This window comes from Podarcis tiliguerta (genome assembly GCF_965153285.1).
Source record: "Podarcis tiliguerta genome assembly, chromosome: 17".
Lineage (NCBI taxonomy): Eukaryota > Metazoa > Chordata > Lepidosauria > Squamata > Lacertidae > Podarcis > Podarcis tiliguerta.
The window spans coordinates 28,715,293-28,742,261 of NC_139550.1; the positions used below are offsets into that span (position 1 = coordinate 28,715,293).

At 42.1% G+C, this 26,969-nt stretch overlaps 2 protein-coding genes across 9 annotated transcripts in view; one reads left to right on the top strand and one right to left on the bottom strand.

Annotated features, from left to right (window-relative positions):
* Positions 1–13,867, top strand: EXOSC8 (exosome component 8). The gene is made up of 11 exons (XM_083420641.1): positions 1–165; positions 2,617–2,653; positions 3,872–3,935; positions 5,525–5,598; positions 7,344–7,389; positions 8,563–8,668; positions 8,751–8,796; positions 9,629–9,725; positions 12,575–12,692; positions 13,137–13,243; positions 13,535–13,867. The coding sequence occupies exons 1-11, from the start codon at positions 134–136 to the stop codon at positions 13,648–13,650; spliced, it is 843 nt and encodes a 280-aa protein (XP_083276767.1). The 5' UTR covers positions 1–133; the 3' UTR covers positions 13,651–13,867.
* Positions 13,520–26,969, bottom strand: part of SUPT20H (SPT20 homolog, SAGA complex component) — a 33,847-nt gene continuing 20,397 nt past the window's right edge. For 3 of the 8 annotated variants that reach the window (XM_083419781.1, XM_083419777.1, XM_083419778.1), the window contains exons 18-24: positions 24,744–24,899; positions 22,788–23,100; positions 20,164–20,318; positions 18,638–18,696; positions 17,572–17,685; positions 16,088–16,196; positions 13,520–14,113 (exon numbers count right to left, since the gene is read on the bottom strand). In XM_083419781.1, the coding sequence (XP_083275907.1) occupies positions 13,998–14,113; positions 16,088–16,196; positions 17,572–17,685; positions 18,638–18,696; positions 20,164–20,318; positions 22,788–23,100; positions 24,744–24,899 (1,022 nt within the window). In that variant the 3' untranslated portion in view covers positions 13,520–13,997. The remainder of the gene's footprint in view (positions 14,114–16,087; positions 16,197–17,571; positions 17,686–18,637; positions 18,697–20,163; positions 20,319–22,787; positions 23,101–24,743; positions 24,900–26,969) is intronic. The other 5 variants (XM_083419783.1, XM_083419782.1, XM_083419779.1 and 2 more) reach the window with 5 other exon arrangements.

Below are 26,969 nucleotides of genomic sequence, written 5' to 3' on the forward strand. Positions count from 1 at the left end.
CTGCCGGAAACGTTGCGAAGAACCCCTCCCCCGCCCTTGGAGGGCCACTTCCGGCCTCGCCTCAGCAGCGCCCTCTGCGCTTGGGAGGCCTTGCAGCAACCGCCGAAAAAGCAGCGGCTCCTCTGAGGCGGCGATGATGGCGATGGCGGCGGCGGCTGGCTTCAGGTGGGTGAACTAGCTTCGAGCGGCGGCTCCCCTTCTCCCCTCACGGCGCCCGAGCTCTGGGTTCTCAGCTGGAGCCCGCGGCCGGGACGCGGCGTCGTTGCTTCCCAGGCCCTCGCCGCTACCCTCCCTCCCTCCGGTCTCGTGAAAGCGCTCTGCACGTGTGAACGCAGCGAGTCCCCGGGATTCTGGGGCACGAACGCCTAACTAACCGCACGAGGGAGGAGGAGTTGGCGGCGGGAGTTTTCGCTCAGGTTTTTGGCGCCGGCCGAGGTCCTGCCGTTCCCTCATGGCGGGTTTCGCCGCCTTTTTTTTTGCCTCACGTTGCCGGAGAGCAAGCCGAGCCCTGAGGGCGCGAATCTTGTTTTTCCTCCCGAACTATGGGATGACACAGGAAGAGAAAAAGAAAGAGGATGTCAGGATATAGCCCAAGCATTGAGCATGTTATTCTGGGAAGTAATTGTATTAAATATGAATAAATATTTCAATGCACAAGTGTGCTTAAAAGAATGAGAATTTTATTTCCATTCCGCTTTATATTTTTAAGAAAATCTCAAAGCGGTTTGCATCATATTAAATCAATAAAACAATCTGAAGAAAGTCAAATATAGAGTATACAGTTATAACATAACAAAAAACGAAAATATTATCTTGAAGATTTCAAAATAGAACATTACAAAGGAGGTCAACTGCATAATACATTACACAGGGGCTTCCCCCCTTTTCCAGAATGAGGCTGGACAGATATCTGGAGTTCTCTTATCTTTCCCATGCCAAATGTCTCACTTTCAGTTCAATTTTATCCTCACTAGAGTTGAAAACAAAAATTCTATTTCCCCAATTGGGAACATATAGAATCATAGCATAGAATCATAGCACTGTAGAGTTGGAAGGGACCCTGAGGATCATCTAGTCCAACCCCCTGCAATGCAGGAATATGCAGCTGGTCCATACAGGGATCGAACCTGCAACCTTGGTGTTATCAGCACCATGGTCTAACCAACTGAGCTATCCATAAAATAGGTAAGTAGATATTTGTGTAACGCCTTCTACTTTCAGTGCTCATATATCACATATACAGTGGTGCCCCACAAGACGAATGCCTCGCCCGCTAGACGAAAGGGTTTTCCGTTTTGGAGGTGCTTTGCAGGACGAATTTCTCTATGGGCTTGCTTTGCAAGACGAAAATGTCTTGCGAGTTCCTGGGGTTTTTTTTCCGCTCCCCACCCCCTTTTTCTAAGGCACTAAGCTGCTAATAGCCTTTTAGCAGCTAATCCGCTAATCCCTTAAGCCTTTAATAGCCGCTAAACCGCTAATAGCGCTAATCTGCTAATGGGGTTGCTTCGCAAGACGAAAAAACCGCTAGACGAAGAGACTCACGGAACGGGAGGCACCACTGTATAGGATTTGTATATTCAGTTCTTAGACCTATCAGCAGGGAAACTGACCTTTGGCAGAGGAAAGTGTATGAAAAATCTTATGTTATTGATGTAACAAGAATAATGGGTTTTGGTAATGTGGGATGGCACATAAAGAGAAAAGAAAGAGGATGGCAGTATAGCCCAAGCACTGAACATGTTGTCGTATAGAGCAATTTCGGAAAATAATTGTATCTGTTTAGTGAAAGGGAAAAAAAAGAAGAAGAAAAGCCTCTATACACACTCTCTCTCTCTCTCTCTCTCTCTCTCTCTCACACACACACACTCTTTTTCATTTAAAAAGATAGAGAGCTACATAAATTCAATGTCACAGACCTTCAAGGCACTAGCCCAGCTTTGAAGAGGTGCAATTAATTTTTAGAAAATGGTGACCCTTTATGAGCAGCAAAGTAACTTGTAGAAGTCTCTAATCGTAGTTATTTTTACTGAAACCAAATTCACATTTGTGATTAGTTGTATCTGAGTTAATAGGACACATCTGTCAAGGTGAAACCAAGCAATTAAAATATTTCTTTATTAATTTTCATTATCCATTTCAAATTATTAATTTTCTCAGAATTTGGTTTCCAGTCATTAGTAAATGCCAACAGTGATTCTTCTCAAATTAAGCATGTTATCTTTGCCATCTCAGCTAAATTCATTAACTTCAATAACCATTTTTCTACAATAGATAATAATTAGGCTCCATCTTACTCTTGGAGGTAAAATTGAAACAGCCTCACAGAGCTGCTTGTCAGTTTTAAAACCATACAATTGCAGATGATGTAACCCTCCAGCGATTTGACTTTACCCCTAAGGGCGGACTCCTCCATTGTCCCCCGAGACACATATTTAGCAAAGTTTTACTCAGAGTAGGCCCACTGAAATCAATGGGATTTCAGTAAGTCATGACTACTTTGTACTACTTATTTCATTGGGTCTGCTGTAAACATTATTTGATCCGGGTCTTGCTCTTTGTCTTTTTGCAAGTAGTCTCTGCAAAATATTTTGTCTTTACAATTCTATTTGTTTTCAGAACTGTGGAACCCTTGGAGTATTACAGAAGATTCTTAGTGAGTACAGTGAGCATTTGTGTGTGTTAAAACATTGTTGGCCCTGAATTTTTTAAAAGTGAGCTATATCTTTGAATTTCAAAATCAGGTGAGCCAAAATGGCCTTTTGATTTTCCAGCACCTTTGGTCTGGATCAGAAAATCTTCCCCCAAGGCACCGTGGGATAGTAAGATGATATTTGCCTGTTGGGCATGCTTCTTCCACTTTTCAAACTGCTAGATTTCCAGTTAGCATTGGAATTGGGTCTCTACACATCAAATTCAATGCAAGAAGACCCAAATTGTTCAGACATGACATGTACCATGTTCATGTCTTTCTCAGGTAGGATTTTACATACAAAGAAAATCTGGTTGGTGGCTGTCTGAATTGGCCCTTTGTGGTAGGAAGTTTGTATCAGAAGTCTCTTAGAAGTGCTGTTGACTAGACTAGAAGCTGCTTTCACATCTGGTTTAGCCAATTTTACAGTTCATTTTAATATACCTAGAAGGCATGGCTTTTTTTTCATCTGGAAGTCACCGGAGCTGAGTTCCAGTACCTCTTTGGTGCACCTCTGTAGCATTGCAGTGCCGTTTCCTGGCACGGGAGAAGCCCTGCTGGAAGGTCATGCAAAACCACAACTTCTTCTGTATCATTTATCGGGCATATGACAATGTTGCATGTAAAATGAAGACAGTTAATAACCTTGAAGCTAATGTCATATTGGCCTATGTAATAACTGATACAGGAATGGGTGTTCCTATTTGGCACTTTCATATTGTCAGTTGTGAGAGGTAGATTGAAATTCCATGAATGTGCCAAACTTTGGACTGTACTCAGAGATGGATTTTTATCTGCTATGGCCTGAATTTTTTTCCTACATAAATGTGCATATAATACCAATTTATATAAGAATGTATGGGCATATCGTATATTGCATTTTTGCACATAAATATATATATATATATTTGTTTTTCTCTTCCCTCTTACTGATCCTTCTGTTTTTCCTGTATCACTTTATTTCTTTCAATTGAAATCACTTCGATAAAATAAAATCTAAATAACAAAAAATGTGCATATAATATGAACAATCAGGAAAAAAACACTTTTGTTCTTGGATTCTGCCCACACGTCATAGCAGTCCATCAAATGCTGGTCTTTAAGAGCCTGTTTTAGTTAAGCTCTTACATTGCTGGTGGATAAGATTAGTTGCTTGTTTGTGAGGCTTGATGATCTTTTTAGAAAGAAAACTGCCGTCCTGATGGAAGGGACCTCGGTGAATTCAGAACCACAACTGTTAACATAGGTGAGTGTTTCTTGGTAGACTGGCCGTGCTTTGAATGTACAGTGGCACCTCGGTTTAAGAACAACCGTGTTTACGAACGATTTGGTTTACGAGCTGCGTAAAACCGGAAGTAGTGTCCCGGTTTGCAAACTTTACCTCGGTCTAAGAACGGAAGGTGAATGGTGGAAGGGCACCGGCGGCGGGAGGCCTCATTAGGGAAAGCGTGCCTCGGTTTAAGAATGGTTTCGGTTTAAGAACAGACTTCCAGAATGGATTAAGTTCATAAACTGAGATACCACTGTACTAGAAAAGACATGGTCTTCTGTAAATTGCGGAACTTTTCCTGTGGGAACTGATAGAAGTGTAACACAGATACAGTGGTACCTCTGGTTACAAACTTAATTTGTTCTGGAGGTCTGTTCTTAACCTGAAACCGTTCTTAACCTGAGGTACCACTTTAGCTAATGAGGACTGCCACACGATTTCTGTTCTCATGCTGAGGTAAAGTTCTTAACCCGAGGTACTACTTCTGGGTTAGCGGAGTCTGTTACCCGAAGTGTTTGTAACCCGAGGTACCACTGTACAGATTTCCTTTTTCTCACCCTAACCAGACAGGTTCTAATTTAATTAATGATGTAACAAAAAGCAGTTGTCTGACATCCAACCTTAGCACCAGCTGGCAAGCAATTCCCCCTGTGATCTGCCTACCCATCACACCCAACTTTCTTTGTTCCTAACAAGCGAGTTACCCACTACCAGCATCTCTCCACCCCCTGAAGGAGTATCCTTAGCATGAGAGGATAACTGTTTGCCCCTCAAGGAATGGATCCCACCTAAGGGATCATTTCCCTTCCTCAAGACTCTCATACTCCATGATAGCAGGGGAACTGTCATCCTGGGAGTGGGGCAGTGTTATCTCATCCCAAACCAGCCTGTCTGCCTCTCTCAGTTTCTCCAGGTCAGCCAACTGGACCTCAAGGGAACAAATTTGTTCCCTGAGGGCCAGGAGCTCATTGCAACAATTACACACCCATGACCCATCTGTCCACCAGGCATATAGTTTTACATATGACAAACTGTACTATGTGCTGGAAAGCCACCATACCCCTTGCGGCTTTTAATTTATTTTATTAGTTTATTGTGTTACTTTATTTGGGGACTTGGAGTATGTTCAAAGGGTGGAGGGACAGAGTAGTCTGCCCTGGCCTCTTTCTGTGCAGCACTGCTTAACTCACCTGTTTGCTTGACGCTTCATCAGCTGCGGCTCCTTCACTAGGCTGCTCTAGACGTATAAGCCTCGCTCTCTTCCCCCAGCTGCTAATACTGCCAAAGGGATCAGAAAATATGGCTCTGATTCCAGAGAGTAAGAATTCAAAAGGTGGGTGGCTTCTTGCAGAATTATAGAAAGGCAGGGACACAAGAAAACAATTTTCTCCCAAAAAAATTCAGCAAAACCCCTGAGTATGGAATGCCTCGACAACTCTGAATAGCTAATAATTTATTTGTAACCAATGTCTTATTCTGCAAGCAGTGTTAGTGCTGCCGGTGTGATTTGTAAAGGTTATTTCACAGGTAGAAAGCTTTGATTTTGTTAAATGGTCTCTTTTTAGGTTCAATTACAACTGCGGATGGCTCTGCCCTTGTGAAGTTAGGAAACACAACAGTGATATGTGGCATTAAGGCGGTAGGTTCATGAATAGTTTTCTTTTAAGTTAATGTAGTTTCAGGTTACACAATCCTTATGGATCCAATAGGACCTCAGAACTCGGTAGCATTTTTTCTCTGCCTTACTCTGTTGACGGAATAACAGACTTGACACAGTTATCCACTTCAGATGTGACGAAAACCAATCTTTTCCCATTAGTGGTAAGCCTTGGCCTCAATCACTAAACCCTTCCCTCCTTCATATGCAATGAAGGCTTTTTGTGGTTTGAAATCAACAGGCTTTCTTGTATATCCAAATATGGGGAGCTGGCTTATTCAAACTACAAATGCTTAAAGGAGGGTCAGAAAGCATCCTGGTCATTTAACTGCCTCGATCACACTTCCCCACATTCAGACATAAAGGAAAACTGGCTTATGCCTGACCACACACTTCATGTGTGAAAGAGGAAAGGGAATGAGAGAAGCACAGAAGTTGAGGCTTGCTATGGTGCATTCCCATAACAAGCAACCAGTTTTCCATTACTGCTAAGCCAAATCAGTGTCTTCCAAGGGCCTTCTATAACTGCTTTCCTGAAGAGCCCAGATGATGAAGTAAGAGGGTGGATAAACGCCCTTGGCTATCCACAGGTGACATGCAACTTGTGTTGTAGCTCATTGGTTGCTGCACAGAGCACTTTTTTTTTGCTACAAGCAGTAGAAATCCTGTGTTGAACCACCATAGTGTCTATAAAGCACTATCCACCACCAGAACTGTTCAGGGTAGGAATCGCTGACTACACCTGAGGCTGTCTCTGCCCATTTGGCAGGCGCAATCTCTTGGCTGTTTGGATAATGGAATACTTGGATATTGCCTACAGGGGCAGGAGGCAGGTATGCAACATTTGATAGCCAGAGAGAGGCACAGTGTGTGTGTAGGCCACATTTCCTTGGAGGACATCTCTCGGGGACTGCATGGCGGCAGTGGGTGGGGGTGGAGCCAAAAGTGCAAAGGGCCCAGAGCCACTCCTCTCTGCCCTCTTTTTCTTTCCCCCCATCTCTTTAAGCTTAATTGGTGCACTAGGGGGATTTTCAGGAAGCTTGCAGCACAAGGGCGCAGTGGGAGCTAACCTCTGCTCATTTGCCTTCCCCACAACAATTAGGGTTAAAAATCAGCCTCCATAGATACCAGTTAGTTTAAGCTGTTGTGTGGAGGACAAACTACCGGCTGGATGCAGGAGCAGGCCCAGGGTGGGGGGACGGCCTGTCTGGCCCATGTATCAGAAGCACCGCCCACTTCAATTTAGAGTCATTGTGTGTTTGGAATTTTTACCTCTCTGCTATTTTTTAATTATCAGAGTTAAATGCTGTGTGTTTTGCAATTCACTAGAATCTGGGTGGGATAAAACGTTAAAACATCAAGAGAATTTGGAGTTACCTGAAAACGGTTAGAATCAAAAATTAGTCCCACGTTAGATCATATGGCATGAAAAAGATTAAAGTGTTATACTTGGATAGGAAAAAGCCCCCAGCCTGCTGTTTCCAATGTTTCCATTTAAATGTATTACATCATGAATAAATGAGAATGCAATACTAGAAATGCCATTGGTATTTTAATGGATGTGTACATTTTGTCATTAAAATAATAATGAAATGCTTTAAATATTTGTAAAACATGGGGAAAATAAAAATTGATCCCCAAATGTGTGTTGAACTTAAGAAAAGGTCAAGAAAAACTATTTCTAAACTTCTAGTTTTAAACATTTCCTCTTAACATTTTGCATACAGGAATTTGCAGCACCCCCTATTGATTCCAGTAACAAGGGATATATTGGTAAGGTTTGGTTAGTTACTATTTTCCTGAAACGACAAGTGATTTTGTTGATTCTCTAATGATTAGAATGATACTTTGGCAATTCCATTTGAATTCATGGTACTCCTCATGTTTTACAACATTACGCTTATTCTGAAATGTAATTAGTGTATTGGTGTATACAGTACTTGCATTTTACACAGTAGCGTAGTTAAGGAGGGGCGGGGGGGCGGTCTACACTGGACGGCAGCTTCCAGAGGGTGGCCAAACCGTGGGACATGCGTGGCGCACAGCCTGCAGGGCGCCCCAGCCGCCTCCTCCCACTCAACCGTGGCCACCCTCCAGCGGGCCCAGCGCTGCTGGAAAAAACAGCATGGGCCGTGGTGCCAGGAGGGCACTCAGAACACCCTGCCCCCGTGACAAGCGGCTTGCTATGCTGCTGATTTTACACGAATTATCTTGCAGTAAATGTACTAATCCTATGCATTCCTACTGGTAAGCAATTTATTTTTAAGTAGCACTTTTCAGGCAGTTTACAAAAACACAAAAATTTACAAATGAAGTAATTTCAAATAAAGCCCACAAAATTCCACAGGGAAATGTATTTAATAGCCGTCCCGCTCTGCCCTCCTTGGCTACACTCATGGGGGGGGGGCACAGACAGGAAACCAGGTTGAAAGGGGGTAATGGTCAGAAAAAATTTGGGAAACTGCTCTATCTTACAGCAGCTTAAACTACCGTATTTTTTGCTCTATAAGACTCACTTTTTCCCTCCTAAAAAGTTAGGGGGAAAGTGTGTGCGTCTTATGGAGTGAATGCAGGTTGCACAGCTATCCCAGAAGCCAGAACAACAAGAGGGATCGCTGCTTTCGCTGCACAGCAATCCCTCTTGTTGTTCTGTCTTCTGAGATTCAGAATATTTTTTTTCTTGTTTTCCTCCTCCAAAAACTGGGTGCGTCTTATGGTCTGGTGCGTCTTATAGAGCGAAAAATACGGTATTTTGTAGAATAGTCTTCTACTTTGTAGCTTCTAGTGAAGCTTCTTATTCCCCCACCAATTCAAACCTTGCACTTTAATGAAATTTAGATAGCTTTTTTGTTTCATTCTCCACTAATAAACAAACAACCAAGTGAGAAACTTGTATCAAACTAGATTTATTCAATTTGCTTTTTGATTCACAATTTTTCCCCATAGTTCCTAACGTGGACCTTCCTCCACTCTGTTCATCAAGGTTTCGACCTGGACCTCCAGGGGAAGAGGCTCAGGCAGCTAGTCAATTCATTGCAGATGTGATTGAAAAGTAAGAAATGTTATTTTTTAAATTTTTCAATAAAAATGGGGAGATCAAATGGATTTTTGTCTTCATTGCATTACTGGTTTAGTTCACAGATGGTTCAGAAAGAAGACCTGTGCATTGTAGAGGAGAAGGTAAGTAAAAGTTAAGTCTTCATGAAGAATATTAATTGGGGAGTGATTTGAGGACTAGTTGAGCACCCTTGAACCAGTTCAGCTCCAGCTCACATAGAAAAGTTTTAAGTGTTAAGTTAATTAATTATTGTGATATCTTCCTACTCTTATTTTTATGACAGGGAGCTTATAACCCAGGGGTAACTAATATGGTGTTCTCCAGATTCCACTGGACTACAACTTCCATAAACTCCCAAGTCCACATTTAACTATATAATACAGCAGGCATGTCCAACCGGTCGATCGTGATCTACTGGTCGATTGCGTGATCCTGATAGATTGTCTCCCCCAATTGTCTCCTTCAATGGATATATCACTGCCAGTTTTTTAATAGTGGGAGTAGATCACAGTCTCTTGGGAGTTGGACATGCCTGTAATAATGCAGAGGTGCCTGGGAAAAGAAAAAGGTGCTGAAATCTAAGCAACTTCATATGGGAAAAGGTGGTCCTGAGCTGCACAAAGGCCTTAAAGGTCAAAACCAGCACCTTGCATTGGGCCTGGAAGCAAATTGGCAGCCAGTGCTCTTGTACAAGAACCAGTGAATGTTTATAAAGTTATAGTGCATTGTTATAGTACAATATAGCTGCATTTCATTGTGTACATTTACAGATTGGGACTTTATTTTTCTGGGTAATGGCCTGCCATCTTTAGTTTTAATTTGTTTCAGTCTTAGTTTTTGGGAAAGTCCTGCGAAGGAACACACTGACTTAAAGTGTTTTTCAAACCTTTTCACTCTTGTGATGCCCCTTAAGAGCCTTTTCAGTATTTAAATTAACAGAGCTTATTTCCTCAGATTGCTTGGGTTCTATACTGCGACATTATATGCTTAGACTATGATGGAAACCTCCTGGATGCCTGTATGTGTGCTTTACTAGCAGCCCTAAAAAATGGTAAGTTGCCCCGTTTTAGTTGCAAACTTTAAACGATTGTAGATTGTGCCATCCAGTATTTTTAAAAGTATGCAGTGAATTGCCTATGAAGGTCTGAACCTTGTAGTAGAGATGCAAGCCAACTGGGTAGCAATTGAGTGTCCACTGCTGCTGGCATCACTGCTCTGGTTCCCTTTTTCCAGTGCTCCTCTGAAGGTTAGCAGCTGCAATTTTAATTGCCTACAATACCCTAGAATTATGCTGTGTTGTACTAATCATATAGTTGGATCCCCAACCTTCATGAGAGTTGTGGCACTACTAGGGTTGCCATATGTCAGGATTTTCCCGGACATATCTGTTAATATGGCAACCCTATGCATATACCTTCACCATTTGTTCTCCTCAGTAAGACCACTTACCCATCCAGCAGACATGCCTGGAGCTGGCGTCTCACATTGCAAATCCTTCTAACCCCATAAGATGTACCTTTGCAGGGGGGATTGGCTGCCCCACAGATGAGAGGTAGGGGGTGTTAGCTGGCAGGGCGCGCCAGCCTGCCTGCCTAAACGAGTCCTGACATGACTTTTTGGGTCTCGTAAGAGGAGAGTTGATATCCAACTTATTCAACAGGGAGGGTCTGAGATAGCAAACCTTTGGGATATAGGAAGGGTTTGGCCTTAAGATCCCCTATCTCTGTGGAATTATTCAGAGCTGGCTATTGAAAGGGGATAAAGCTCCCATTGTTCTCTGTATTGTAGTGATTGCATAATGTGAAACTTGAGGCGTTTCCTTGTAAGATGATGTGCAGTTTCCAGGGTGGAACCTGGGGACAGTTAGACAGCTGAGTAATGGCTTAATCCTCAGGAACAGTTTCAGACTGGGACAGAAGACAGGACATTAGGCACCCCGGGTATTCACGTTTTTGTTTTAAATAAGTTTTTTATTGAACTTTTTCCACAAAAACAAAGTAGTACAAAATCACCGTAGTGGCACAAAGCAAGAGAAAAATGTGGTAGACAATGATGGCTACAGTAACAAAAAGACAAACAAAACAAAAAAAGGTTAGTTGCGGGTCTGGCCAAAACTATTGCGTCAATCCCAAAGGACAAATAGGATGTTGGAGCGTATTATCTTTTGTTATTAACCTACATATTAAAGCTGTATCTCACAGAACTTAAATTTACTTATTTCTCCCCTTTCTGAACTGGGTGGAATCTGCTATTTTGTTTGGGGACAGAAGGCACAGTCTTGCATTTGTCCTTTGTTTGCACAAGGACTTCCCAGTGCTTTCACCTCAGACAGCTTGATTTCCTTTTAGGGAACAGAAGCCAAGTTAGATCTTGAAGCTGTATTCATGTTTCATAACTTCAGCCGTAGGCATTAGTTGCAAAGGACCAGGCTGCAAAGTGGGGAAAGTCGAGGGTGGCATCAGTAATGAAAGCTATTGCTTTCTGATACATTCTGCAAAGCCTGGCTGGATCTTGGTTTGGATTTTCTTTTGGATCATTCAGCAAAGGAGAAAGCATATGCCAACAGGGAACCTGAAGAGGCAGCTCTGATAAAAGTGGATGCCTTGGGTTCCTGCTGTAAGGTGGCCTGTCTGCATTTTTCTCCCGAGTCTTTCAAAACCTCATTCCCATTCATAGGCAAAGTGGCATCAGAAAAGAGCTGCTGTGGGTACTTCAAGCAGTGATGTTAAGGTCCTCCAAGGTCTGCTCAAGGATGGAAAGCCTTTGAGCAAAGTTACTGGATTTCTTACTTAGTAAAGGGGCAACCCATTTCACCTTGAGTACATTTAATACTTTTACTTCTTGCTGGAATTTGGATTCCAGAAAAAAAAAACTCATTTCTCATGGGAAGAGGATCCTGTGCTGTAGTATTAGTTATTGGGTCAATCTGAGAACCCAGTGGTTGAGTAGGTTGATTGTTGGGTCAGTGGGAGGATAAATCTTTGGGCAGCAAAACTGAGGATCTGGGGAATAATAAGCAACTATCTCAAAGGAAGGATCCTATGCACTATAGCTTTCCCAGAATCAAGTCTGCTTTAACCTCCTGTGGGTCTTCCCCTTGACAGGAGATGGTTCAGAGAACAATGAGGAAAGGGCTGCACTTCTATGAGCATTTGTCCCTTACCTTTTACTCTGTACGGAAACTTAACAGCAATAGCATCTTTTAAATTGGGAGTCTCAGAAGTATTAGAATTCTCTAAGAGCAGGTACCCCTTGCCAATCAGTTTGTTGTTCCCTTTGTAGCATTGCCATCAGTCAGGAACATATGGGCTTATGCAATGTTCCTGTGCCATTTGGTGGCCAGGAAAATACTGAGATTTGATTGGTATTGGAATGGCACTGCAGCGTCCACCTAGAGGCAGAACTAGGCTGGGCGGTGCTGGAGTTCATTTCGCAGGATGAGTCCTGGCAGCCCAATGCTTGTGGGATTGTAGCAAGAAACTTGTCGGACAACGAGCGATCTGCATTTTGACCTTAGCTGCAGAATGCTGCCTGGTTGGAATATAGAGTTAAAAAGGAGGTGCTATGAGATGAAGTTGAAAAGGGAATGAGCGAAGAGGCGTTGGGTTTTTGTTTGAAAAGAATGGAGGACAGGAAACTGGGAAAAGCAAAGAAGGTGTTAAGACAGCAATGTGAGTAAGAGTAGAAGCAGCTTGCATGCTGGAGAAGACAGGATTGCTTCAGCTTGAAGCAAAAGACATATTTCTATGTTTTTCCATACTTCTAAGACAGAAACATAGTGCTGCATATTACTTTCTCTTCATTGTCACATATTCCTTCCAGAATGCCCCTATTCCTCCCTTACCAAAAAACACCCCTCTCTCAGTTCTGCTTTCTCAAGAATTGCTTTTGTTATTTCAGTCCATTTACCTGCCGTTACTGTAAATGAAGAAACGGGGTTAGCAGAAGTTAACTTCAAAGAGAAGACTCCTTTAACTATTAAAAAGCAACCAGTGGCTACATCATTTGTGCTGCTTGAGTAAGTATCCACAAAGTTTCCTAAAGCACATTAAATGTGAAACGGGACCGTCGAGAATATTGGGGGCAGGTACCATGTTATCGCTCTTGTATGATGGTTTTGCTTCTTCAGTGTTTCTGAGAGCATCAGCATCAGTGAAAACCTTCACTGTATAAACCATTATAAGAATTTATTATTACTTTTAATCAGCCTCTTGTAAGAACCTAGTTTTATTTCAAGACTAGTCTACTGTTGTAACTTTTTAATAATTATTTCAGGCAGTATGTAAACGAGCAAAACAGCTTTGCTGTTGTTAACTCTCATGCATTAGACTCTCAGAATAGCACTGAACTGTGTAAACCCATGCAAATTACTGCATAGCTCTTCCTGTATCTTGCAAGCAACATGTCTGTACCTCTTATATAAAATCACTCCAACTTTTGCATTTTTGTGTGTCCTCAAAAGCACAGTAATAATTGTTGACCCAACTGCAGAAGAGGAAGACCTGGCAACTGGGAATCTAACGATTGTAACTGATGAAGAAGGCAAACTGTGTTCTGTTTATAAGCCAGGTACTGTGCCAAACTGTAATGACTTTGTGGATAGGTCAACTAATCAGTCTTTCATTAAAAGTATTTGGCAAACTGCAGTTCTGCAATGAACACACAGCATATTTTAACTGTACCTATAGCTGCCCCTAAGTGCTATATTCATTTTCATCTCCATTTTAAGTATTGCTTTACTCCATGAAATTGTAATATGCAATTTGTGTGGCAGCTCTCAAATCTGCTCTTTTTTAAAGCCAATGTGTTAGAAATGTTAGAATTATACTGACATTGTTTCCCCCCCTATTTCCTTTTAAGGAGGAAGTGTAATAACAGGCACAAAGCTTCAAGACTGTATCAGCCGGGCAACAGTACGGCACAAAGAAGTGAAGAAACTAATGGATAAAGTGATCAAAAGCGTACAACCATCATAAACAATGGGTCTCTCAAGTAATTTGTAAAAAGTGTATTTGCTACGTTGCACAAACTCCTTATCTCAAACAGAGACTACATTTATAAAGCTCAATTATTTCAAAATATCAGTTCACCTTGAAATATGTACAATACTGCAAACTGCTTCTTAAAATATTATGACTTTTTATAAAAAAACACACAAATTTTTGTTAGGGAAATAAATCTTGTTCTTCAGGATTTGTTGTTGTCAAATGCAATCCTATATGCTTCAGTATAACCTCAACATTCAATTTCCCCAGAAAACTATATTTTTCTATTTTAAAAAACCCCTATAAATTTAAATATACATTCTATCTCAAATGCAGAATCACTGAGGTGCTTCTCTTTGTTTTTTGACTGCCTGCCTGAATGATGGTGTCGTAGTTGAGGTGCTTGTGCTGCTGCCACCGCCATAACCATTTGAAGGTGCAAGAAGCGTAACTGCTGCCAGGAAGGAGGAAAGAAGAAACTTTTTAGAGCTGAGATTACACTTCAAGAAAAAATGATGACATGATACATCAGAGGGTCCCCCCCCCCCATGTGAAGTGTTCAAAATAATTAGAAAATATATGGCTTTTACTTGTCTTCACAAGAAGGCAGAACAAAAATTCAAAAATGAATTTTGGAACTTAAAAAATCAAGTTGCCAGTTTTTAAAGGCTGGCTTATCACAGGAGGAAATCAAGTCAGCAAGACTTCTCACTATGGTAGATGCAGGGAGCTTTTTGGAGGACCCAGCTGTTTTATTTCCTTGAATCTTGTGGCCTAATTTGGACGGGTGGGTGTGACCATTCCTTCTGAATCATAGTATGCCAGTTGACTGATAGGTGGGCTGCCCTGCCCACCAGTCAAAAGTGCCTGTCGGGTGAGGGGAGATAGCAACCAAGCATGTCTCCCAGTATACCTGAAGGAGCATCTCCATCCCCATCGTTCAGCCTGGACACTGAGGTCCAGCTCTGAGGGCCTTCTGGGAGTTCCCTCACTGTGAGAAGTGAGGTTACAGGGAACCAGGCAGAGGGCCTTCTTGGTAGTGGCACCCGCCCTGTGGAACACCCTCCCATCAGATGTCAAGGAAATAAACAATTATCTGTTTTTTTTAGGAGACATCTGACGGCAGCCCTGTTTAGGAATTTTCTCGTGTTTTAAATATTCTGTTGGGAGCTGCCCAAAGTGGCTGGGAAAACCCAGCCAGATGGGCAGGGTATAAAAAAATAAATTATTATTTGTATATTATCCCTGTCCCACGTGATGCCCAGTGGACAAGGTTTGGTGAAAACAGGTTAGATCTTGCCTGTCTCTGCACTACAGTTTGATTAGACAGGTCATATACCATGCAGTCGGAGCACTCTTGCTTATGTAATTCAATGCAGTCAAATCACCAGCCCTGTCCACTACATGTGTGAACACTGAGGGCAGCCTTGCCAATGGCTTTTGTAACCACTTGTAGTTAGTTAGCAATTTCAGTATGAATACACTCTAGATCAGTTATTTTTCTTCACACAAAGGACAGCCACAGTTCGCACATTTTATATAGAAAAAACATGCTGCTGCAGTCCCACTTGTGTGTGGAAGGTAAAATATAAGCCAGATCACCAAGCCTTCAGAAATGATGGGGATCTGTGTCAACGCAGTGGTGGTCAGGTGGAGGGGGTTTGTGTTAAGCACTGGGAAATGTTTTTGGACAACGAAGCCTGTAGAAAGAGGATGGGCTCTCTGAACCAAAACAGAGGCAAGCTGTAGGAAATGAGTATCAAAAAGTTGCAGAGCAGCTTTTAAAACTTGGCTTGTGCAAAAAACGGACAGAAGCTTGTCAGCATGTGGTTTGGGGATTATTATTCCACGGGATGAGGGTGAAAATGTTCCAGGTATTCCAAATGAGGACATGCAAAAACAGGGAAATGAGTGTGCAGTAAGATGCAACACCCCTATGTAATAAACTGAAGGTCTGCAAGGGAAAATGCATTTAAAGATGGACACAATAATAACAGGTGGCTGTAAGGGGAGTGCTGGAATGCTTTTAAATGAGACCATAGAGTAGATGCATAGCTGTCAACTTTCAGATTTGAAAATAAGGGATCAGCAGCCTCAAAAATAAGGGATCAGCAGCCTCACCTGTCCCGGGGGCAGTCTACGGGATATCTAACAATCCGGGATAGCAGCGGGGAAAGGCGCTGGAATAAGGGAATTTCCCAGCAAAAAAAGGGAAGGTTGACAGCTATAAGTAGACATAATGGAAACCTGGTGGAATGGAGTGAACCAATGGGATAGAGCTATTCCTGGAGGAGGAGTCTATTGGTGGTGTCATGCTGTATGGCAAAGAAGGTATAGAGCATAGGTAGAAAAAACCCGACCTCCAGGGCAACAGTGGTTAAACAAATTTGCAGCAAAATAGCCCTGTAAGCATGCTTGAGCAACATACCTGCTGCTGCCTGAGGCTGCATAAAATTCCCTACTCCGGTCAGGTTAACGACAGTTGACTGCTGAGCTGATAAGGTCTGGTCTTGATTCGTGGACGCTTGATCAGAACCCTAGCAGAGAGAGAGGAGGTTAATAGGTAAAAAAGGTAACGGAGCAGACCCCGGTTAATACCGGAACACTCGTCCCAGGACAATGTTCTGTTGCTTTCTTGGTGGCTGGCTGGATGCCTATGGGAAGCCCCAAATCAGGGCCTAAGCACAAAGCATTTCATCTTCCTCTGGAAAAAACAACAACAATACTCCTAGCTACAGCAAGAGCTATCTGCCATATAACTGATGAGGACCACAAGATAATTTCCAAAGTACTTTCTAGGATGGTGCAGAACTAAGAGTGGTTTCCTGCAAGCCATAGTGTGTAAATTAGGAGTCAGTCTCAGGAATGTGGACTCCTACCCCTCCATAGTGACATCTCCCCTTTCCAGCATTCACAGTATTTCTCTCTATGTGGGTGCTGATGGAAGCAATGGTTAACATAAACACCGATTACCCATAACCACAGTTCACAGTGGGGTGTGCATAACGTGAAACTGGTGAATTCTGAGAAGCGGGGGTGGGGGAAAGTCCTCAAAACATTGACTCTCAAATTGCAAACCATGGTTTGCATGGAGCCTGGGTTCCATCTATACCAGCTCTCTTGTTGTCTGTGCAGTCTATTCATGGACTATTAAGGTGCTATCCAAGAAGGACCACCATACCATTTTCCTGTTCAAAGCAAGCTTCTACAAGAAAAAGATGCGTCTATGAACACTTCTAAAAGCTTATTACTCACAGGGAACTTTCTCTGAGTATCTACCTATGGGAAGTACCAACTCTGGAAAGTATGCCCTACAGTGAACAACTATCTAATTGATATTGCTGCCCAAGTAGCAATTTTAACATAAACAGATATAAAAAATATTTCTCTCTCACTTGAATCAACCTCATTGCATGACAACAATTTCAGCAAAACTTATGTGGCTGTTTGCTTATCAGTATCATGCCAAATAATGCACGTGATTATGTTACATTTATTGGGTTGTATCCAATGAAGTCATCCCAGGATTTCCTCTTCCTTGTTTGTATGTGATGCCAATAAAAGGTTTGACGACGATGATGATTTCCTCTTCCTGTATGGAACTCCTCGCATCTTTTCTGGGGGTTCATCCAACACCATGGAGCAGATTTGGGGGGCATGGTTCCGAAGGTTAGGAAAGATATTTTGCTGAGAACCACTGCCAGTCAAAATAGACATTTCCAATCTACAGCAAGCAATGGCTTGATTCAGTTTAAGGTAGCTCAATTGTTCTTTGATGAGGTTAACTCTTGACTTTGACTGTCCTTATTCCAAGTCTTTTCATGTGTAGCTACAAGGAACTATCTCTCTACACATATTTCCAAAGGCAGCATGTATGCGCTTATAATATTAGTTTCGACAGGAATGCCTCACCTGATCTCTCTGCTGTTGAGGACTAGATGTTGTAGGCTGCTGTGATGAAAACTGGGATAGCTGCTGCTGCTGTTGCTGCTGGAGGGGATTGAAAATCAGGGAGCCACCTGGAAGCTATTAGGTTTAAAGACAAGGGAGGGATAGGTCAGTTTGCCTCATTCTCCTATGATAAGGTACATCACAACCAAGACAGAGATGACATTTAATATTCTTTGAAAATTTCATTTGTGGCTTCACAAAAAATTAGTATTGCTGTTTTCAAGATTGGTGTCAGCAGGACAGTACTCGCTACAATAGCACCCCTCCTAGTGAAGTCCCCTCCTCCATTTCAACAAAATTTGGGGGGTTCTAGTGTGGTGCATCTAGATCAAAATCACAATCAGGAAAGAAGCCCAAAGCAAAGAAAACCAAGTGTGTTTTGTGCAGCCACACACACAAAAAGTGTAACCTGCTCACCCAGTCACTGTCAGCCAGACCACAATTCATTCTACTCATTTGCTCAGACTTGTATGTCCAGCCTAGGTCGTCCCCCCCCCCCCCCAAGAACCTGAATCTCTGCCAATAGCTGCAAAATTTGCACTTTGAGAAATGCTGGAAAGAGCATTTAACCTAGCTTGCTGAATTTCCCCTTTAACTGCTTCCCCCTATCCATTTTTCCTTGCAGAGTAAAGAAATATGTGTCAAGCTGGCAGGAAAACAGCTGGGCAGAGGTGACTGCAAGGGCAGTGTGGCAGCTCCTATGAACTCACAGCCTCCTGATTTGTAAATTTTTGATAGAGAACTGTATTCTGAGACCCAGGTCTCCAAAGAACAGGCAGTTCTAGTTTTGATGTCCTCATTCTTATCATTTGCTTTCCTATTGCTATACACCAAGGGAGACAGATAACCATCTGCATATGTGAAACTGAAATATTTTCAACAGCCTGGATGTTCTTAATTGTCAGTCAAGGGGCATGGAGCTATCTGAATTCACATCTTATATGCCCCTCACAAAACCAGTATCAAAGTATTTATTACCCAATCAATATAGAAAAATAGGACAACATACATCACCATACACTCTTACCTGTAGCAAATTCAAAGGGCGAAGGCCTGGAGCATTTTTTAAGCCAAAAGGGCCACCTGCTGAGATTAAGAGAACATTGTGATTTCCCTTCCTCTTCAGTTACATCCAAACTAGAGGTAAAATTGTATTGCTGAGTAATAGTAAAACAACAGCAGCTGATAAAAGCAAAAATATTCCGCCCCTTTCGAATTAAACTAAAGCTTTTCTCAAAACTGTCTGACTCAGCCAAAATTTAGAATAACAACAAGAGACAAAAAAACCTGGTTATTAAATATATTCAATAATACGATCATAAGGCTCAGAAGAATGGCTGAGAGCATCTGCACTGAACCTCTCATATATTATCTGGTTTCAATGCACAGAACAATGGCACCCAAACTCTGAATCCAGTTCCTTCTTTCTGAAGTCTGGAGGAGAGCAAAAATACAAATAATATGTTTAATACTTATTTGATATATTTATACCCGATAGATCAAAAGGTGTGTGGCAGCTTACAAATCACAGATCAATAAAACACCAAACAAATCAGGAAGTTATGGAATTACTTTCATTATATTTGATTTTTATTCTGTCGTGTGGTTTTATATTATTGTTGATGTAAGGTACTCTGCATCCTAACTTCTAAAAGGTGGTACGTAAAACTCTTAAATAAATGAAGAAAGAAAACAAACTGCAACAGAGCAAAATTGAAGACTCCACGGTGACAGATAAAAGCGAAAAACTCTAAAAACAGCAGCCAATACCGTACCAATGCACCAAATTTAAATGTCTAGAAAAGCAAGATCAATTTTACTTGGCACTGAAAGCTCTGTTTAACAACTCGCACCAGGCAAATAAATCTAGAAAGGAAATTCCAGTGACTAGGTGCCATGACTTAAAGGCCCACTATTTGGCAACACCCCCTGTCTAATCTCAGCAGATGGAGGAACACTGAGAAAAACCTGCTATAAGTTACATTATCATGCAAAGAGGAACCTGTCTTCTGGAATTTATTAAGATTTGATGTGGGCAAGGAGAAATGGCGAATAAAGAAAAAAGGTAGCCGACATATACACATGAACAAATACAGTCACACCTTGGAAGTCGAACGGCATCAGTTCTTGGAGGTCCGTTCGACTTCCAAAACGTTCAGAAACCAAAGTGTGGCTTCTGATTGGCTGCAGGAAGCTGCATCGGATGATCGGCTTCCAAAAATAGTTCGCAAACCAGAACAGTCATTTCTGGGTTTGCGGCATTTGGGAGCCAAAACATTTGATAACTAAGCTGTTCGAAAACCAAGGAACGACCGTATTTAGGAGATTCAGTCACATGGCATAAAGGGATTTTTCCAAAGCCCTGGAGATGGCTAATTCACATGCTAGCAATTGTAACCAGAAGTAATTTCTAATTTTTTATCACTGACTACATGCGTTATTAACGAGCCAACCAACAACTGCACTCAATTTTTCCATGACTTTTCCCGTTAGAGTGGAAGTAGTCCCACACTGTGCCGTTCCCATTCAGCCAAGATGGAATTTCCTACTGACCTGGCTGTGAGGAGGGTTGCACTGCAGCAGGCAGCACACTTGGCACCAGGCCTCCTGATGGTAAAATGCCACTTAGGTTGAGCCCTGCAGGGGTTAGTGCACTAGAACTACACCCCAGCATGGGGTTTGAGCCACTCATCAATGTCTGCGCTCCACTGTGTAAAAGGAAATGAGCAAGCATGAGACCAGAATGTCATAAAACAGCACAAAGTACCATTTTTGGTATCTACTAATAATAATAATACAGTGGTGCCTCGCAAGACGAAAAGAATCCGTTCCGTGAGTCTCTTCGTCTACCGGTTTTTTCATCTTGCGAAGCAAGCCCATTAGCGGATTAGTGCTATTAGCGGTTTGGCGGCTATTAGCGGCTATTAAAGGCTTAAGGGATTAGCTGCTAAAAGGCTATTAGCAGCTTAGTGCTTTAGAAAAAGGGGGTGGGGAGCGGAAAAAACCCCCAGGAATCGCAAGACATTTTCGTCTTGCGAAGCAAGCCCATAGAGAAATTCGTCCTGCGAAGCACCTCCAAAACGGAAAACCCTTTCGTCTAGCGGGTTTTCCGTCTTGCGAGGCATTCGTCTTGCGGGGCACCACTGTAATAATAATAATAATAATAATATTTATACCCCACCCTCCCCAGCAAAGGCTGGGCTCAGGGCGGCTAACAACCAATAATAAAAACAAGTTGAATGAATACAACCTAAAAACAACATTAAAATACAACATTAAAACATTAAAATGCAGCCTCGTCACAGGAGGAGAAAGGAAAAAAGAAAGAGGGGGAGGGAATCAAATTGTCTCCAAGCCAACGGCCAGGTGGAACAACTCTGTCTTACAGGCCCTGCGGAAAAAAATCAGATCCTGCAGGGCCCTGGTCTCATGAGACAGAGCGTTCCATCAGGCCGGAGCCAGTGTTAAGAAGGCCCTGGCTCTGGTTGAAGCCAATCTAACTTCCTTAGGGCCTGGGACCACTAGGGTGTTGCTATTTATGGACCTTAATGTCCTCCATGGGGCATACCAGGAGAGGCGGTCCCATCGGTACAAGGGTCCTAGGCCTTGAAGGGCTTTAAAAGTCAAAACCAGCACCTTAAATCTGACCCTGTACTCCACCGGGAGCCACTGCAGCTGGAAAAGCACTGGGTGAATACGCTTTTGCATCATTATTGTTGAGGTTATATAGTTCAATCCCCAGCTGATTTTATTATGTCTTATTACTCAGGAAAAAAATATGTACTGCAACTTGCAAGGAAAATTTGCTGCTCTAAAATAAACAAATCGGAAATGGATCCATTTCTCCACACTGTCTAGATGCCGTCTTTTAGTTAGACCAGGGTTTCCCAAACTTGGGACTCCAGCTATTTTTGGACTACAATTCCCATCATCCCTAACCACTGGTCCTGCTACACAGGGATGATGGGAGTTGTAGTCCAAAAACAGATGGAGACCCAAGTTTGGGAAACCCTGGTTTAGACATTCCCATAGTGCTACATGAACTCTCCCACATTAGGGAGCATATGAAAAAGTGCCTAAAACACAACTCCAATGACAGTGAGAATAATGCTGAAATAAACTATTTCTTCATTATTATTATTATTATTATTATTATTATTATTATTATTATTTCCAATATTTCAATACAGATTGTAAATATCACCCCCCATCTAATACCTCTAGACTTCCCATCTCTTCCCTCCGTGACATCCTATTTACTTGTTATGCCGCATATCCTCTTTAAACACCCTATTTCATTCTAGTCTTTCTCTTAGGTGTTAATTACTGCTGCTCATAGATCTTACGTTATCTTTTTTTGGCAAATCATCTTTATTGGTTTCTTTTAATTTACATTCATAGAATCACATTATAACATCTCACTTCTCCCATGACTAAACTTATATTTCTAAATAATAATAAAGAAAACAAAAATGTGTGCTTATCAACATTTGGTTTGTTTGTCTCTTTAAGTAATCTACCCTCAGCTGTGTCTCACCCTGATCTCTGACTTTTGTCATTATGCTGGCTAATTCTATGTATTCAATCAACTTATTTTGCCACTTGTCTTTAGGGGAAATTGCTTGGTCTTTCCACTTTTCACTTGTAATAGTTAACTTTAAGCTCTCAAATCTAACAAGGAATGTTAGATTTCTCTCCAAGCTAAGCAAAAACAAAGCTTTTAGCAATTCTTTGCTTTTTGCGCCTAATCTACATACCGTATTCTTCGCTCTATAAGACGCACCTAGTTTTTGGAGGAGGAAACAAGAAAAAAATATATTCTGAATCTCAGAAGCCAGAACAGCAAGATTCCTGCGCAGTGAAAGCAGCAATCCCTCTTGCTGTTCTGGCTTCTGGGATAGCTGCGCAGCCTGCATTCGTTCCATAAGACGCACATACATTTCCCCTTACTTTTTAGGAGGGAAAAAGTGAGTCTTATAGAGCAAAAAATACGGTAATTATCTTTTAATACTTAAGAATGCAGCGCATAAAGCGTTCACTTTCACAGACAGGGAGCCGACGAGGGTTGGCAAGCCCTTCTCAAGCCTGGCGTCGTGTCATCAGCACAGCATAATTCTGGGGCAAAATGACTGTAACAATCAAGAAGTGTGAAGCGCCGTAGGCAGAAACCAACTTACCACACAGAGCCCACTACATTGATGAAGTTAAGTCCTGCAGAGTTTGCCATGACCTGGTTGGAGGAGGTTCCTGTAGTAACGGACGTTACCATGGTGGAAAGAGGAATGGTCATTACAGGCAGTGCCTGGCTCAGAGACATGTGCTGCTGAGCGAACGGGGAGAGCAAGGTGGGCTGAGGGGTGAAGCCTGAATCGTGGGGAGTAGGGGAGGCAGAATGGGTAGTCAGAGTTGAGCTCTGAGCGTCAGAAGGGTGTGGGGTCGATGAAGGGGTGCTGGTTGGAGTAGGAGTAGATGGCTTAGGAGTTCCAGACCCTGCTCATTGAGAAAAATAAAAAGCACTAGTTTGTTATAAAAGGCCAGTCCTTTTGTAAAAGAAGGTTCGCGGAATCTCACTTAGCTCTGATAGCTTGCTCCAGTTTTAAAAAAAATAAATAAAAACCAGCGAAACGCCAGGGTTAGTAATTGCTGTTAATTACAGGTGTACACAAACAATATCATTAGGCTTAATCCTGCAAATGAACACCAATGCAGTATTTCCCTATTAAACCGTTCTAACACTGACAATACACTTATGCAACTGCTATGAAGCTACCTTTAAACAATGCATTTTGCTTGCCAAAAATATAGGCATTCAACACATGTAATAGAACATCTGCGTCATAAAACAAAGAAAAACAGATCTGAACAAAAAACACAGACTATGATAAAACTGGGGCAGGGGGAACAGTACAAATAGTTATCGGTAATGAGCTTGCTTAATTTAGGCCTAATTTGCAAAGGAAGGAAGGAAGCATTGCTTGTGGCAGAAAAAACAAACACTTGTGTGTTTTAAAGCATAAATTTGGCATGATGACATCATATCAATGGAATGAAAACAAAAAAACCAAAGCTCTTGAGGTGTTTTCGTTTTATGTTTTGTTTTTTTTTAGCTTTCATGTCCTGCAGAAAGAAAGGAAAGAAATGTGAATGTCCAGAAGCTGTGAGCAAAGCCTTATTTACAGCAACAACTGTGTGCAACAGATTTATACAATTACTACTAGCAACATAAAAAGAAGGGAGAGGGCTGTGTGAATCAAACGGTTGGAAAATTGATCAAAGCTTCCTTACAGCTTTTCTTTGTGCAAAACAGGAAGGCAGAAAAATGACACCTTTTGAGCCACCCAGACAATTTTAGATTATGCCACACTCAAGCGACAGGACATTGTGCAGCAGACTAAAGAACTGAGCAGGCAGCTAGGAGCTATTCTTACCGATTCCCTCTTTCTCGCCTTACGAACTATTGCCTATCTATTGAGACATGTGACTATTTCAAAAGTAGGTAAAAATCCACAGCGATGCAGTGATTCTGTCCCAAAATTAAAACTTGGCTGCCACTCAACTGAGTAAACACTTAGCAAAATGGTGTTGCCTTGAAATTATTCTTACATTTTCATCATCAGCAATGATTTGTAAAACGATATAGGAGTGTTTTAAAAAATCAGTTTGTAGTTTATTGTATCACCACCTCGAGACTGATCATGTTATTTACATACACAGAGATACAACTGCACCGTATTTGACGACATTTAAGAAGCTTTAGCTGCTTTAAAAAAAATATGCAAATTTAAGGAGGCATTAAACGAGCTACTGTTTATACACTAGCAGAAAGGGATGACTTTGGGAGCGTCTACAGTCACATTAATTACCAGGCTGTGTCAAAGCGAGGGACCGATGCTTCTTGCATAAAACGGAATAGAACGTATACACGAACGGTGCATACATATATTTATACAGAGAAACAAGTACAGTTACAGCAAACGAAGTACATACAGTACATACAGCCTGCCTTAAGTGATGCAAACTTTATACACAATCTAGGGTACAATGGACATTTAGATTCTCCAATCAGCTGGTTAGGAAGTTTATAGCACGAGAAGCCTAGGAAGACTTAATGGACAATTTAGGGCGGGACTCACTTTGTGACGAGCTTGCAGGAGACATGGCGGTTGGAGAAAGCATGCTCAGTTGATTCAGATCCAGAGACTGCTTCCGAGACACACTGGGAGGCTTGGGAGGAGGAGGAGTTGGGGATTTTAGGTGGCCACTTGACTGCTGTGAACTAAAAATGTTACCTGAAAAAGCACAAATAATCCATGTTACGTTCTGTGAACCAACACCAGAAAAGAGTTACTTTGTTCTCTAAAGTGTGCGCTTTAGGTGTGCAAAATAAGAAGTGCACAGCAACATCTGCCACTGCTACCTGCAGCAAAAGGTAACTTGAATCTACATATTGCAGGTATGTAAATATCTTCACCCCCTTCCTGTGCCAAAGTTTGAAGCATGAGGGACCCTCTATAAAACTGATGGTAATTGCAGCCAGACAGGTTATAACGAGTAATTGGAAAAATGCAGAAGAGCTAGGGGTGAACCAATGGAGGGGGAAATTGAAAAATATTATAAACTTAGAATATCCAACTGTGAAAATACATAAAATGAAAGGGTTTAAGGTCAGTGAGGAGGAGGATTGGTTTGAGAAAATATTGCATTATTTGGGCAGGTTTGAACAATTTGGGGCAATTAAAATGTTAAAAGTTAAATAAACCTTGTAGAGGGAGGAGTGTTAAGGTATATAGAATTGTACATATGGTTGATTTGAATAGGTCATTATTGATTATGTATACCCAATGTATCAGCTGCCTGGGGGTTCTCACTGTTTGTGTTTTGGTTGTTGGTTAAAAAATAAAAAACGAGAGACCCTCTAGGACAGGTTTCCTCAACCTCGGCCCTCCAGATCTTTTGAGACTACAATTCCCATCATCCCTTACCACTGGTTCTGCTAGCTAGGGATCATGGGAGTTGTAGGCCAAAAACAGCTGGAGGGCCGAGGCAGAGGAAGCCTGTTCTAGGATGACACCTGTCAGAAACCAGGTTGAGGAGTACAGCTCTGATGAGGAATGGTGGGAGTTTCCATCTCCCCTGCACAGGATCCTGAAGCTGCCCAGGAGCAGTGGAGCAGTATAGATTTGGAACAGTGATTTGCAGAGGGACATAGTTCTGAAAACAAAAATTGGGAAGAACTGGGGGCGGGTGAACAGCAAAGTGAAGAAGAACTGGGAGAGAGCTAGAAAGTATCCAGCCTATCAGTCCAAGGTCACGTACAGCAGATGAGGTGGCTGCACAAAAAGTATGATGGTTGCGAGATCATGTTGCAAGACGCAAGTGACTAGGGGGGAAGTGGGTGGACGCCTTAACTGGGAGCACCTTTTCTCTGAGATGGATTCTTTGTTCTTGAGCTGTGATCATTAAAATCTCTTTTAGATTAAGACTAATTTTAAGTAAGTCTCTAATTTTAAGTTAGAGACTTTTAAGTTAGTCTCTAATTTTAGTAAGAGACTAATTTTGCTTTGTTCTGCTTATCCACGGCCAAAGGGAGGTAGGAAGCCGTTTTCTCGAAGCCTGACTACACCTCATTTCCCAGTGGAAGGGGTACCTGCCAGTCTATTCAGAGGGCAGACTCTTCCCAATCAAAACTGGTGCCAAGGAGGGCATGACGGTGGTTTAAAACAAGGGGACTTTGTTCCTCGAGCAGATTTAGCAAGGCAAGTACCTTAATAAAAGCTGATGAGGTTGGCCTTTGCTACTGTATTGCAACAGAAGGTAAAAAGATGAGCAAGGCAAATTTATAAATGTATTTGGACACTGAGAAACAAAAAAAGGGAAAGCACAGCCAGGTTTACTCTCTCAAAGATATGAAGTAATTGAAACAAAGGAGAAACAAAGGGATAGGAAAGCTGAAGCTAATGCAAATATATTTCACATCTGGCAACCAATGCGCCTTTTTGGTTTTTCGCCCCATAGGGCGCACCTAGTTTTTTTTTGGGGGGGGGGGGGATAAAGAAAAAAAAAATTCTCCCCCCCCCAGGCTTCCCCCAGCCCCCAGAACAGGCTGCTATCCACAAGCCTAGGGAGCCCGGCAGGAAGTCACACCGGTCTCCCCAGGCTTGCGGATATATGCCCGAAGCCTGCAGGCAGCTCTCCGGAAGCCTTGGGAGACCGATGGGAACTCCCACAGGCTCCCAAGGCTTGCGGATAGCTTCCTGAAGCCTGCATTTGCCCCATAGGACACACACACATTTCCCCTTTATTTTTGGAGGTGAAAAAGTGTGTCCTATGGGACGAAAAATACGGTACATGGGTAGATA

Coding starts and splice junctions, on each gene's coding strand:
- EXOSC8 (XM_083420641.1), top strand. CDS start 134: ATGATGGCGATGGCGGCGGCGGCTGGCTTCAG. Junction 8,669..8,750: donor ATTGCAGATGTGATTGAAAA/GTAAGAAATGTT, acceptor TTACTGGTTTAG/TTCACAGATGGTTCAGAAAG. Junction 13,244..13,534: donor GTGTTCTGTTTATAAGCCAG/GTACTGTGCCAA, acceptor TTTCCTTTTAAG/GAGGAAGTGTAATAACAGGC.